Source organism: Cebidichthys violaceus, unplaced genomic scaffold, assembly GCF_023349555.1.
Source record: "Cebidichthys violaceus isolate CVI_PGR_0920_01 unplaced genomic scaffold, fCebVio1.0.p SCAF_34, whole genome shotgun sequence".
NCBI classification, from domain to species: Eukaryota; Metazoa; Chordata; class Actinopteri; order Perciformes; family Stichaeidae; genus Cebidichthys; species Cebidichthys violaceus.
The window spans coordinates 1,002,228-1,017,006 of record NW_027176528.1 but is presented as its reverse complement, the minus strand read 5'-3'; the positions used below and the strand labels follow the sequence as shown (position 1 = coordinate 1,017,006).

General features: G+C 43.9%; 1 protein-coding gene across 2 annotated transcripts; it reads left to right on the top strand.

Moving 5' to 3' along the window:
* Window positions 1-6,924: 6,924 nt before the first annotated feature.
* Window positions 6,925-14,748, top strand: gtpbp8 (GTP binding protein 8). Of its 2 annotated transcripts, none has more exons than XM_068725213.1 (8): window positions 6,925-7,025; window positions 7,511-7,711; window positions 7,795-7,948; window positions 8,998-9,096; window positions 9,979-10,109; window positions 11,761-11,860; window positions 13,345-13,463; window positions 14,563-14,748. In XM_068725213.1, the coding sequence occupies exons 2-8, from the start codon at window positions 7,542-7,544 to the stop codon at window positions 14,651-14,653; spliced, it is 864 nt and encodes a 287-aa protein (XP_068581314.1). In that variant the 5' UTR covers window positions 6,925-7,025; window positions 7,511-7,541; the 3' UTR covers window positions 14,654-14,748. The 2 variants fall into 2 exon arrangements, with proteins under 2 accessions (XP_068581314.1, XP_068581315.1); XM_068725214.1 differs by lacking the exon at window positions 6,925-7,025 and adding an exon at window positions 7,105-7,175.
* The last annotated feature ends 31 nt before the right edge of the window (window positions 14,749-14,779 follow it).

Below are 14,779 nucleotides of genomic sequence, written 5' to 3'. Positions count from 1 at the left end.
TTTTCTACTTTTCTGTCAGAAAAGAAAATGATGTACCTCAATTCAAGTGTCAAGGTCAGTGCAGAAAACCTGTCCTTTTGGCAATAGATTGAGCTCACCTAATGCAGACACATGCGCTGAGGCGTATATATATATATATATACGCAGCCCTGCATGGACAGGCGCTCTCGTGCACGCGTGCACGCGTCCACGCCGTGCACTCCTCAGCTTCCTCCTCAGCTTCCTCCTCAGCTTCCTCCTCGCTCAGCTTTTACGAGGAGAGCAGTGTGAAACGGACACAGCCATTATCGGTCTTGTTCTGCCCCTCCCCTTCCCGCCACCCCCCCCCCCCCTGCCCGTCTCTCACACAACTAGGGACGGGGTCTCCTATCAGAATGAAAGCTTTGTTAAAGATCCCGGTTTTTAAGGTCACTGGTCGGGTTGTGAGGGCGTGCAAATACCAGCGTGAGTTCAGAGCGGAACTGGTCTCGGAGCAGTGGTTAGGCGCGCTGTTCTGGGAGTTTTTGTGAATAGGACTCCCACGCAGGCATTCTTTTTTGTAAACGTATGCGTTTGGTCATCCGAATGATGTTTAAGTCACACAAAATGGAGCTTTTGCGAACCTGTGGCCAGGATGACGATTTTCACAAACTCAGTTTCAGTGGTGATGCGTAGACAGCTAAAGTTTTTGGTACGCAACATCAGAGTTGTGCGTCGTTTTTCGCCTTCGTAGAGGCATGAATACATCTATGTACGGCGGACGTTCTCAAATAACCTGCGAACAGGACTTTTTTACTTGTTACTACACATACATGGACAGTTACTCTTCCATTACACTGAGGAACAGAGGGGTCAGAATGTGCTACAGTGGTGCTTTTACACTACATGTCATCATTCACACCCATTCACACACTGATGGAAGGGGCAAGAATCTACAAATGTCCTTGCACAATCATTTTGTCTTTCGCCGTTCTTATTTTTCTATTCTTTATAATAAGATCCCTTGGGCTTTTTGTCTCCATTAACCATAACACTCCTCCCTCCATTCACTTTGTAGTCATGGCTGACAATGACCTCCCATTGGTGAAAGAGCCATTCTTTTTAGTTATGTGTAAATGGAGCCTCAGCTTTCATTATTTTTAATGTTCTGCTACTTATATTTTTTTGTCTGGGGTCAACTATGTATCTTCCTTAGACGATTGCAGCCGAGTGGAAACCTTCCCGCCTGCGGTCGTGTCACCTCCCAAGGCTCCAGCGTTATAACTCACAGAGCCTCTGCAGAGGGCCTTGCTTTCGCTGCATCACCTTCATTAACCACCGTGCTGGAAGCTTCTCTGTCATCCCTGGTTCAATGACTCGCCTCTCAACTCATGGCTTAGCTTCCCCCAAGTTTATTTTTCCACTTATCTGTTGCGAGGACGGAGGGAGGCCGAGACAGAGGGAGAGGAAAGGGGAGATACTTGGAGCTCGGGCCGCGTTTTTTAATCTGTTATTCCCCTGTATTGGCACGGGCGTCTCCAGTGTGGGGATTAAGAATCCAGACAGTGATGGAAGCTCGGCGTTGACCCCGAGGGCGGCTGAGGACCGGAGGAGGAGAGAGGAGAAACAAAATAAATCATTTCTGTGGAATGAAAGAGAGAAAGACGGTAGACACAGAAAGGCGGTGGAGGATTGTGTGTGTGTGTGTGTGTGTGTGTGTGTGTGTGTGTGTGTGTGTGTGTGTGTGTGTGTGTGTGTGTGTGTGACGGACGAAGAGAAGCGATAGAGAGCAGAGAATGAGGCGAAGAACCGATACACAGAAGAGAAAGTGAGGTGCTGGCAGCGGTAATGGTCTCGTTGAGGGAGGGGAGCAGTCTAAATCCTGAATCATGACCCTAGAAATCTAAAGGTTACCTCACAGAGTTGCACAATACAGCTCCGTGTGCGTACCGCCGTGCTTTCACACCTCATTTCCACATGGATGAATTCATCAGATGGATAAACAAGTTCAAGAGCCAGTGCCATATTTTTCAGCATGCAGTTTTCCTATTTATTTATTATTTCTTTTTCTTCTTTTTTTTTTTACAGCAGCAGAGTGCAGAGCTACAGTGTTGCTTCTGAGGGAATGGTGTCCTGTGGTTTTTAATTGGTCTCGGATGCATTTTCATATGACCCAGTAAGAGGAAGATCATGTGTGCGCTTGTTGTTTCAGATGCTATTTATTGTTGGAGCATGTAAACATCAGTTAGACTCTGTTTCCCCTCGAGCGGTGACAGAGTGTAGCTTCCAAACGAACTGAAAGAAGCAGATTTTTTTTCTAAAATGGGGCCAGGAATCTAAACAATTCTAGGACAGCAATTATTAAAGAAAAGAATTATTGCATTTATGACTCTGTCTCACGGACTATGACTACTTTTTGCATCTTTTTTTTTTTTTTCCATTTTTCGCACTGTCTCCAATGAGTTTTCTTAATAAGCGTTTAAAACCAGGTAGAGGCATCAACTTTAGGTTTCCACTGAACACTGGAACCAACCCACACGCCAGAATGAAATGTTGCCATTTGTATGTTTCTGCAAACCACGGATATGTTGAATTTTAACGTTTCTGAACCAAATGTTTAACGCCCAACACTTCCACACAACCTATATCAAGGTTAAAGTGTTTTAACCGCCATGTTTAGGTTAAACAAGACAAAACTTAAGGTTAAAAATAAGGTTAAAACTTTGACCTGAGCGTCCGCCCTGACCTCCTCCCCTCACACGTAACATTGCAGTTTGAATGTAGGGGAACGTCGTTTTTAAGAGGACAAGCTGCGGTAACATGTGCTGCTGTGATTGTTTGTTAATTCTCTACTAACACAAGGTAAACACTTTCTCTCTTCTGCTCTATTGCCTGTTGAGATTTATGAGGTGCCACCTAACGACGCCTGAGTCAAACTTTCTCTGCATAGATGCACATGAACAACTTACATGTTTCTTTGCAGCACTGTAACTCCACCTCTGAACAGACATGTACGTGCCCCCCCCCCCCCCCCCCCTCCCCTTAGTGGAACACTGCCACGAAATCAATAGCAATCGGAAGAAAAAGAGAGACCGCTTCGAACACCAAATACTCCAAATTCTTGATCTGCGTTGTTCCCCTCATTGTGTTTCTGTAGACCTCACAGCGTCATCTCGGAGCCTCTGCACTCTTGACATCTTCAGTGTTTTTGTTTCCCTGCATTTCCTTCCCGGGGCTTTATTTGTCAGGATTGTTTCCTGGCTCAAGGTCACTCCTCCTCATTCAACCCCCTCTCGTCTGCGTATCGATGCCAGTAGAGCCGTGGCTCTTGGCCGCTAAAGCTGAATCGATATCCCTGAGCGCTCGGCGCTTGTGCTCTAATATCCTCCAAACACCACCTGCCAAAATATTTATGCTGTATTCATGGGAGATGCTTAGAGAGACACACGGAAGAACAAGGAAAGACACAGCCGGCGGCCTGGTGGGAGCTTAAGTAGAACACTGGGCAGCTCATGTGATTTATAGTTTAATGCAATTCTTATTAAAAGTTGCAGAGTCAGTACAACTCATTTTTATTTATTTTTTTTCAGTCTCAGCTCCAATTGGGTGAGGAGGCTGAATATTATTGATGTGCCGGGCGATTCACCTCATTTGGAACAGGGACGTTTTTTTTTCTTTTTTCACAAGCGGCCATTCCTCTGATTGTTCTGTTTACTTAACAGAGACAGAGCGAGTAATGAGAGCAGGAAAGCTGGAGGGAGCAAGCTCGGGCGTGATTAAATGATACATCTTCTGGAAACAGAGTTGTCCACTTGTCCACACACTGACCACCGGTAGATTGAGGACGTCTGGGCCTGACAGGCTTGCAGCCTGGGCCAGATGGGCCGACGGAACAAATACAGCCCCGTGTTAATCTCCAGTTGTCTTTCTGCCCTTGAGGCGAGTGTGTGTGTGTGGCAGCTGTGTGTATTTGCATGAGGCGCATTGATGGTCTGACCTCTTGACTCGATAAACTCCTCTGTACTTCATCCCCCTGGACAAACAAAAGCTTTGGTATTTGGCTTTTGGTATTCTGGCAGCGCATGCCCCATTGTGTCCCTGTCACGGCGCGGCGGGAGGTATCGGAGGCCGAGCGGGAGGGGCTGTGTGTGTGTGGGGGGGGGGGCTGGGCCAGGCCTCGGTGGTTAACATGTAAATGAACGGTTTAATGGGTCTGAAAAGGTCACCTGGGTCAAGCTCTGTGATGATTCAGTGTCAGATTAGAGCGCCATCAGTGTGTGGGTGTTTGTGGGTGTTTGTGGGTGGCTGGTCGGCGTTGCAGCTGGACTTGTTCCTCGCGATACATTGTCAAAAAAGACCACAAAGACTCTCAGGGGGCTGCTGCACGGTGCCTCAAAGCTCTGCAAACGTCGTCTGTCGTTCATCAATCAAGCTCAAATGAGAGAAACGCAACAGACAGAGAGGGAAAAAAAAAAAGAAAACAAGGGATTGGACAGAGACAGACAGCGAATGAGGAGCCAAAAAACAAATGATGATGATGATGATGATGGCGAGAGGCTGGCTTGATGGTGTGGAGGGGGTCAGGTTGTTTGAGGACAATCAATTGTGTATGATATCTTTCTTTTTATTTTATTGATATGCACCCCGGGGAGGTAAAGGCCACCACGGCCCGCGCCACAGACGTCTACTTGGTGGACAATTGATCGGTCTGGCATTTGATCCTCTGGCTCACGGTGAAGGATGGGGAGATGGAGTCATGAGAGCACCCATGGCCGCACTCCCTTCTGTTCCCTGTCCGTCCCTCTTACCCCCCCCCCCCACCTCCCTCCATCCCTCCTCCCTGCTCCTTCTATCATTTATCTGTCCCTTCTGCTGCTGTACATCCCTCACTGTCTTGTTTCCCACTCAAGTGCCTCCTAAAAAAAGACCGGCTGAGGCGCAGGCTCTTAAAGGTTTCGTCCACGGATTCTCTGGTGCTAAAAGCCTTATAAATGGCCGACGGCTAAAAACGTCCACCTATTAGCTGCCCCATCATCTCGTCTTCATCTCCCTGTGCAATAATGAAGTGTTTAAGTAATGCGGCCGCCATGTGCCTTTAATGTGCTAAGTAATCCAAGGAGCACAGAACTACTCCTCCTTTTAGTCTTATTTCAGTTGAAGCTATTTAATTAAGCGCTGAACACATGCGTAACACTCATTTAACAATGCACAAGACACACACGCAATAAAAGAGACGGGAAAGACGGACAGAGACGGAGGGAATAAATCAGTTACATATTTAATTTCTAGTTTAATAAGGCACTGGATTCATATGGTATCCTCTTAAATGGGTGATGAATGAAAAGAGGCGCGGGCATTACCACACGGCACATGAGAATATAAAAGGCCCCACCGCAAAAAGGACAGGGAGAATATGAGAGCTGTAATTGGATACCGTGTGAATTAATTTGTTCGGCGAACTTCCTATGAATCACATCAGGTCATAAAAGCCAGATGGAGCTGAGGGAGGATTGGCACATGGTGGTGAAGGCATGATATTTAAACCGGCGTGCGGCGCGGCGCTTTCACAGGTCTGCACTGCCACCATGTGGAGAGAAAAGGGTCGCCAAGCTGCGGGCCGAGCCATGAGTGGATCACTGTGATTCATTTTGAAGTGCTTATAGCTAAAAGTGAGAGAACCCCAAAGTGTGCCAAATATTCTATACCTCTCAAATAAAAATTGCTTTTCAAACCATCAATCAAAGTCGGATGGATATTAGAAGTGATCTCTTGTCCCCGTAGGGAGGAATGTGGAGAGCAACTACTGTGAGGAGGAGGCTAACCACTTTGTGCTCATGAACCTGTGAAACCTGACCACCTTCCTGACTATTGATGAAAGTCCATTTCCTACTGGGAGACTCAGTGCGAAAGAATGTGGGAGTGGGAGAGAAGCCTGGAGTCGCTCTTATCACTGCCACCTCCTCCAACCAAATTTATGAAGACGTTTCTTTGGCGTGCTCTACGTGAACGTCAGTAATATAATCCTCAATAATCCCCACCAAGAGGGTGATGGAGGATGTATGTGACAGCTAGAACTGCACCTTCCCCCGTGGACGAGAGACGTTTTCCCCCCAGGAGCAGGAATGTTGCCATGTGTTTCACCAGCCATGCATCAATGTGAAGAATGTCGCTGGATCTAAAAGAGGATTCACGCTCATTAATTACGTCCCGATCGCCAATGGAATATTAGAATAGCACAGGGATAGAGATGTAATTGCAAAGCCCTTGTTTTAGGGTGTCATTTCACCGTCTGTTACTCTCAAGGTCTCACACTTTTGACTTATCTCCCAAGAAATCCGGATGTAGAGAGGTAACAAAGTGCCAAAAGTGTTAAAATAAAAGTGTTAAAATAATGGTTTCCATCTTATTTCTGTAGCTGTCTCAAATTTGACTGCAAAAATGATATAAATGAAAACAGGATTGTAGTGGCAAACAGCCAAGAAGTCCTTTGTTCCTCTTTTAAATGTGTGAGTTTTTCATTTAAGCAGCAGAGGAGAGATTCTATAAACCAGCAGTAACATCATTATTAGCTGGAATCATTGTGCATACCCACTTGTCTGCAACATAATTAAGTAGGTACAACAGTGGTTTCCAAGCAGTAAGAGCAGGAAGTGAAAGTACTGTTAGAACACACAATTAGCCTATTGCTGCTTCTACTACTTCTATTACTACTGCTACTGCTGCTGCTTATAAAAAGACCAACAAATACAGTATAACTAAAATATATAAAGATAAAGAAAAAAATATTTTTTATGTTTCTGTCCAGTTTTGACTTTGTGTATATTATAAATAAATGTAATTTTCTTTTATTTCAGTTGTTTTTTTTAACTTAAGTATCCGAATAGTTTATTAAATAAAACAACAATAACAGCAGGAACTTTTAATTTTCATTGTTTTAGTCGGACTCATTTGAGCGCTGCACGCAACATGGAGGACAGTGAAAACAATTCGTGACAGTCATGGTAGCAGTTACAGCCAAACCAGGGTTTATTAAATCATTTTTAAGCAATGAACACATTGGAAGTTCGGTAAGTCGTGAAATTAACCCGTATTTGGAAATGTTACGACGTAACGTAATGCTAATGCTTTGCTAGCTTGTTAGCATTACCGGTCCTCAGCTGTTGAGGGACAACATCCGGTTGACAGCAAATGGCACACATTCATGAACAACGTATTCGGTAGGCAGCGAGCAGGCTAACGTTACTTCGTTTATAAATGGGTGGTGTTATTTTTATGAAGGAACTTAAAGTCTGCGTTGTATTTTTAAAACATATAATTTAACATTCGCTCCTGAGTACGTCTCGTTCACACTTGTATTGCGGTATCTACAAGGCCTTTGGCTTGTGGAGCAGCCGTGCAAACTTTACATTCTGACAATAATAAAATAAACTTCTAGCTGAGAAGGGCTGACTGCAGATCCTCAAATTAAAGCTGAAACATGTGTTAGAAGAGGCTGCACTTCCATGACAGTTGTGAGTGATAATCACACTGTCCTTTTTTTTTTTTTCCCCAGCTGCAGGCTGCTCTGAGATCTGCAGAGGAAGATGTTTTGTCTCCGGCTGTCCCCGTGGCTTCAGCCTGGGACACAGCTTTGCTCCGTCTCCTGGCGGGGTGTCCATAAACTCGCCTCGCTTCAGAAGGCCACAGCGCTTCCCCACAAGAAAGTGCAAAGCTTACTCTACCCCTTTAGTGCGCTGGAGGCTTACCTGGACAGGTAGTATGTTTGAATATTTTATATTAACACATGTCTTTGTGCGTGTATTCTTTCAGAGCCTGAAGTGGATTTCTCTTTCTCAGGTCCGTGGACCGGACACAGTTCCAGCTCTTTCATCCCAGTTTGGAGGACATGGTGAAAGCAGAGAAGCTCTTCTGCTCGTCTCCGTCTCATAAGATTGATTACTGCATCTCTGCAGAGAGGATGGACCACGTACCGGCACTGAAAGCGCCTGAGGTTAGCGGGCAGCCTCAGTCACACTGTTATTAACTGTGCTACCAAAATGTCACGACTAAGTCTGGCTTAACTCTGCGTTAGTACGATGCTGCTCCCTTCATTCGTTCATTCATACGTTCACCCATGTGCTATTTTCTGATTACCTGCTAAGGGGGCTGCAGGTATTAACAGGTAGCCAGAGATGGCACACACACACTGGTGTACGGTACGATTTCTACCATATATGATCCTGCTGTAGACGTTTACAAAAGAACACTTTTGGGCATTTTCAAATCCAATTGTATTTGTTGTTTTTTTTAGTTTTTAAAGTGGCCGCTTGTTCCGTCGTGAGCAGAGCTTGCGGTTGTTGTGCATCACTGTCAGATTTGACGAGCCTCAGAAATACACATTAACCTTGACTGACCTTATGTCGTTACGGCTCCAAAGTCTCCATCCGTAGAGGTGCTACGTTTGAAAATTCAGAGCGTATGTAATGCCTGTCAACACGGGAGATTCTATGAATCCATTCAAGTCATTTAAGCCGACCCACGCCTGCCTCCGACTCGCCGTCAGCTCGTTTGTTCACGTCGCCCTTCCTCGACCCAACACGCGTCGGACGCTCAAACCCAGTGAAAAATGTAGCCTAATGTCTCTTTACCCTTCTGCAGCCTTCATACATAATCAAGCAGGAGTTGTCGCTCGATAATAAACGAGCAGATTTATAACCTTATGGACAGAGGTGATCACCGGAGGGCTCAGACTCGGAACATCGCCGTTGACGGGACAGCGCGGCTCTTCCTTCGGCATGCCGGCTTAGTCGGCGCTCTTGTCAGAGGGTGATGTATGCGCGGCTCAGTGGCGGCGTGAGCCTCCATCCATCTGTCGAGCGCGGGAGAGACGGATGAGCCCGAGTCGTGTCCCGCGGGACTCGGTACCGCAGTAGGAAAAAGCGGGAGCGGCCAATCGGAGCGGCCCAAGCAGGAACTCTTTAACAGTTCCGTTACTGACGGGGCAGCGGTGTTACAGTGTGACGCTCTGTTACGGGACTGAGGAACTCTGTTTATTCTCAGGTGTGTTTCATCGGCAGAAGCAACGTGGGCAAGTCGTCTCTCATCAAAGGTCTGTTCTCCCTGACTCCTGAGCTAGAAGTCCGAGTCTCCAAAACTCCAGTGAGTAGTCCCAGCCCACACACACACGCAGCATGTCTGTTTCAGCTGAACCCGTTTCATACATGGACAGAACCTCAATACCTGATAACGGGTCCTTTAGCGGCAAGTCTCAGAAACTGCTTCGTATCAATGATCTGAACACATTGTAGGTCGTGTTTATTTTTTATTTTGTTTTATTTAAATGCATAATTAAGAGACGGCGTACTTCTGATTGTTTACATAGCATCTTTTCTGCAGTTTTACAATATTTAATATATTTTATATAATCTTTAATATAAGAAAAGAAGTCTTTTTTTTAATCTAATTTCTAACTATTGTTATTTAAGACTAATCATTTATGTTGTCAAAGTTCTTGTTTGACGGATTATGAGGTTGGCCAAAAGAAGTTTGACATATTTTCTTAAGTGACTAAAAAAAAAAAATGAGTTATGTGTAAAATAAAGAATGTATAAAGTTCAGTGGAATTCCATTCTCAATCCTCAGAATAGGAGAGAATCCTCACTCAAGGTTTGCGTTCCCAGAACTTTCAAGCAGTATTCAATGGTCTTCATCCGGTGATTTTGTTGCTTTTGACAAAAACATTTTAAGATTAGATAATCCTCTATTAGGGGACATTTTTACGGGAACATGTGAGTTGCTGGTCTGCCGCCGCCTCAGTCGCTTTCTTTGTGTTGTTCTGTGTTTTTGGAGAATCCGAACGAACCCTTTAAAACATGGAGGAAACATTCTAAATGCAGCGTACTCTGTACCTGATGTTGATTCTGTAGGTGTCTGAAATAGTTCTTGCTGTTGCGAGAGAATCACACGTTCCGTTCCATATGTAAGTGAAATAAGCAGGACGAAAAAGAAGAAGAGTTGACCTCGTTGTCTTTCTCTCCTCAGGGTCACACGAAGAAGATGAACTTCTTCAGAGTGGGCAAAGCCTTCACCGTCGTTGACATGCCAGGCTACGGACACAGAGCGCCCACCGACTTCGTGGACATGGTGGAGCCGTATCTCCACACCAGGAAGAAGTAAGACACGTACTTCAGCCGGTGCACTAGAGTCACAGGTTTGAGCGCAAACGGAGACGATAAATAGCCCTCGTTCACACACACACACACACACACACACACACACACACACACACACACACACACACACACACACACACACGATCGATGTCAAAGTGAGACCCTCACAAACCATCCGTCTCAAGCAACGTCCCGTCGCATGGATCTTCGACCACGCTACAGATGTTGAGAGGACACCGTGACCGAACTTCATTACCGTGTGAAGTGAGATATACTGCATATGCCAGAAAGATCCATGAATGGTTATCTAGGTGTGGTGATTTGCTCTTATTAGTGAGCCGTGTGCACACTACCAAGCTCCATGTGTACCGTTGACTTTCAAACTCTAAATCAGTTCTTCTTCTTTTTATTTTTATTTATTTATGTGTATTCATTCAGTTTGAACGCAGTATTTCTGCACAAGTGCAGGTAAAGATTAGGCTAATGATGAGCGCCAAATTTGACACAATCATATCATCTGCTCTTGTGTTTCACTGAGTACAGGGCTTAGTTTACACACACACACACACACACACACACACACACACACACACACACACACACACACTCTGCCTCCTCAGGTACGAGTGGAATCGAGTTTTTAGAGCTGCGATCTAACAAAACGCCAATATTAACATTTCTGCTACCACTGCGATGAGATTGACCTCTTGTGTTAATAATAATAGTCATCTACTATTTAACCTCTGCTGCTGTATTTACTGCATTTCTCCACTCTAGTGCTCAAATACTGAGTGATAGTATTGGTGGATGACAGCAGTCAGCCTCTCAGGGGAAATGATGTGTATGCATATATATATATATATATATATATATATATATATATATATATATATATATATATATATATACACACATATATATATATATACGTGTATATATATATATATATGTATATATATATATATATATATATATACGTATATATGTATATATATATATATATATGTATATATATATATATATATATATATATATACGTATATATATATATACATATATATATGTGTGTATATATATATATATATATGTATATATATATATATATATGTGTGTGTGTATATATATATATATGTATATATATATATATATATATACATATATATATATGTATATATATATATATATATATATATATGTATATATATATATACACGTATATGTATATATATATATATATATATATATATACGTATATATATATATATATATACACGTATATATATATATATATATATATACGTATATATATATATATATATACACGGTATGCTTATGATATTTGTTATATTCGACCATGCCACGAATGGTTTCCTTCTGCATTCGTGCTACCAGTGGGTGGTGACCTGGTCCACAAGGTGGTACTGTGTAATCATCCAGAATGTGTTTGTGTTTCACAACCGCTTGAGCCGCGATGAACCGAACCCTTTAGACGAACGATGTGGATCCAAGTGGATCGTTTGTTTTTTTACCTTTTGCACCTGAACATCTGTTTTGTTCATCGTTTGTGTTTGTTATTTCTACGAACGAGGGGGGAAAGCTCATCAGTCACATATCATTAACCTGAGTCTTTGCTGCATGCGTCTTCTGTCAGTCTGGTTAGGACGTTCCTGCTGGTCGACGGCGCCATTGGTCTTCAGAAGGCCGACATGATCGCCCTGGAGATGTGCGAGGAGATGAGACGTCCGTACGTGGTAGGACACGCCCCCGTCTGCTTAAGAAATAGTAACGCCGCGCTCACATCGGCCACAATTCTGACGGATTTGGACTGATTGGTGGTTGAAAAACAAGAAAATACATTTCAGCTATTTAATTACAAACCTCTGCCAGATAGCGGTCTGGCGTGTGTCTGCATGTTGCGATAGCTGGTTAACGTACTCATTTCAGTAGATATCTCTGCAGCACAATACATGGAGTCTTTAACATTACATTTACATTACATTACAGTCATTTAGCGGACGCTTTTATCCAAAACGACTTACAATTCAGTATCTATCTACACACCGTAGACGCAGCTACGGGAGCAGTTTTGGGGTTAAGTGTCTTGCTCAAGGACACATTGACATGAGACTAGTGGACCTACATTCTGTTGATAATGTTTAGGGACCAGATTGTACATCTTGCACCTTTTTTGAAATCTTGAGGAACAGGAGATTGCATGTTGTTCACGATGGAAACACAAGGTCTCCAACATTTGGTGGTGGTGGTGGTGAGCGTTGACGCTAACACACACCCCCCCCCCCCCCCCCCCCCCCTCCTCTTCACATTTTACTCATTCTCCTCTCAAATCTTCATCATTAAGTCCACAGTGAATTAATGCTGAACGCTCTCACTCAGCTATTTAAGAACTGCTGTTCCCTCTGAAATGCCACCGCTGAGGCGTTATAATGAAGCACTCCCACTCTCTACGCGCTCTGCAGTCAATTATTCATGCTCTCCGGTTATTAAACACTTTGACCATTAGTAAGGCTGTGACAGTACCACTTTTAACAAAGACGAACTCTCGCTGCTGAAAGGCAAAAGGGAAGCATGAAGGAATGACCTGAAAGAGTCACCTTCATACCTGAAACACTTTGAGAACGGTTGCACTCAGCAAGAGTATTCATCTCCATTTTGCAAACCAGTCGGTGCCGTCTCTGCCCAGAGACAGACTCTCCTTCCACCTTCTCTTGAGGAGCATCAGTGTTTGTCGATAGGCCAACTTTAACCTACACTGTACATTTACTGCCACTAGATCATATGCGTCAGCTTATGAAATGAAAAAAAAAAATCTTATCAGGAATGCTACTGAACCGACGACGGGAACAACTCCTGTAGGTTGTTGATCATTCGTGGCCTCGACCAGCCGGTGGAGAGTCAGCGGTCAATGACTGTATAAATGAGTCAATAAAATGTTTTTCACCATGTTAGCTCCTTGGGCATACAGTTATAAATGAGCACAGGAAATATAAGACCGATGGAGCCAGTAGTTTGCTTGATTAACCGTGGACAGACGGACAGATGCACGCATACTCGACGGACACATAATCTCCCAGGCTTGCGCCAGGCGGAGGTACAAGTTGATTCATTTGATCCCTGTTGTAGCGTTGAATGATTTGCAGACACGTCTAGTCTATCTCCATCGCTCTTATTTTCCATGAAGGTAGAGTCGTAATGTGCCAAACATGTCGTTGTGCAGATGGTGGTGACTAAGATCGACAAATGCGGGTACGGAACGCTGCTGACGAACCTGTTGGATCTTCAGGATGTGGTCAAAACGCAAACCACAAGCTGCTTCCCCCAGCCTCTCCTGGTCAGGTGAGCGTCACGTTCTCTTTGACTGCTTAACGAGCAAAGCTGATCGCATCGCATGCGTCTCACCTTTAACGAAGCTCGTCAAATATCAACCATCGACCCTACAAACGGGTCCAAGTATCTGAAGCCTGATGTGTCTGAATCCTCTGTGCCATAGAGCTCAAACTATAGCCAACACATCAGTGAGCCACGTTGTTGCCCTGGGTGACATGATCCTTTATAACCATAAACACACACACACACACACACACTGTAGTTTATTTATGTACAGTGTGATGTAATCAAGGAACACCTTGTATTTCCTTCTTCATAAAACATTTACAAAGCAGATTTCTTTTAGGTCTTTCCACCCAGAATTAGAAGCTTCCAGTCCTCTTCTTCTTCTTCCCCGTCTCTGTTGGTGCACTGCAGCGTCTCTTCATGCGTTGCTGCCCGCTAGTTTAGTGGAACAGTGTGAAGCGTTGGCTGGACTGTGTGTTGCTTCACTTCACGAGAAGAATGAGAAACCCGTAGGAAAAAAACAACAAAGATCCGTCGTGCTACCTGGGGATCTAGATTATTCACTTAATGAAAATATGATTGAAATCGCAATATGGCCTTCTGCAATTTTCACATCTTATGAGGAGCAATATTTATTCATTTTCGATGAAGTGCTGCAAGGACGTCCTGACCGACCCATCTCTTTCTACAGAATTAAGGAAACATGTCTCTTTCATACTAGTTTCACCATAATCATATTGATATGTTGTTGTTTTTTTTAGTGAAAATGAGAATAATAATCTAAAAATCAATGGTTTTCATACAGATCTTTTTTTTTCAAAATTGTTACGCCTTTATTAAAACTACTAAAAATACTTCTGCTGACTTTGGGGGAATTTCACAGTTTCAAAAAGTATCAATAAAAAGAATGTCTTTGATGTAGATGAATACCCACGTCCACTTTGCAACTTGAAAGTCTGATTTTCTCGTTGCGTAGGAAAACAATAGGACTGGAATTAGGAAGAGAACTACATACATGTCACATTGCACTTTGCACGACTTCATCAACAGCACAAGCGCCGACCGTAATAACTGCGAGTGTCTCGGTCTCTCTTTGTAACAGCTCCCTCCAGTTCTGGGGCATCTACCTCCTGAGATGCTTCATCGCTCACGTAACGGGGAGCATCAAGTTAACGGACACCTCTCAGAGCTGACGACAGGACAGCTCAGCCTGGCCGGCCGGATCCACGCGCATCCACAACGCAACTGCTCCAGAGGCTTCTATTTTCTAATAAAATGTCAAACTCTCCTCTGTCGGTCTGGCTGGTCGTCCCTTTTAA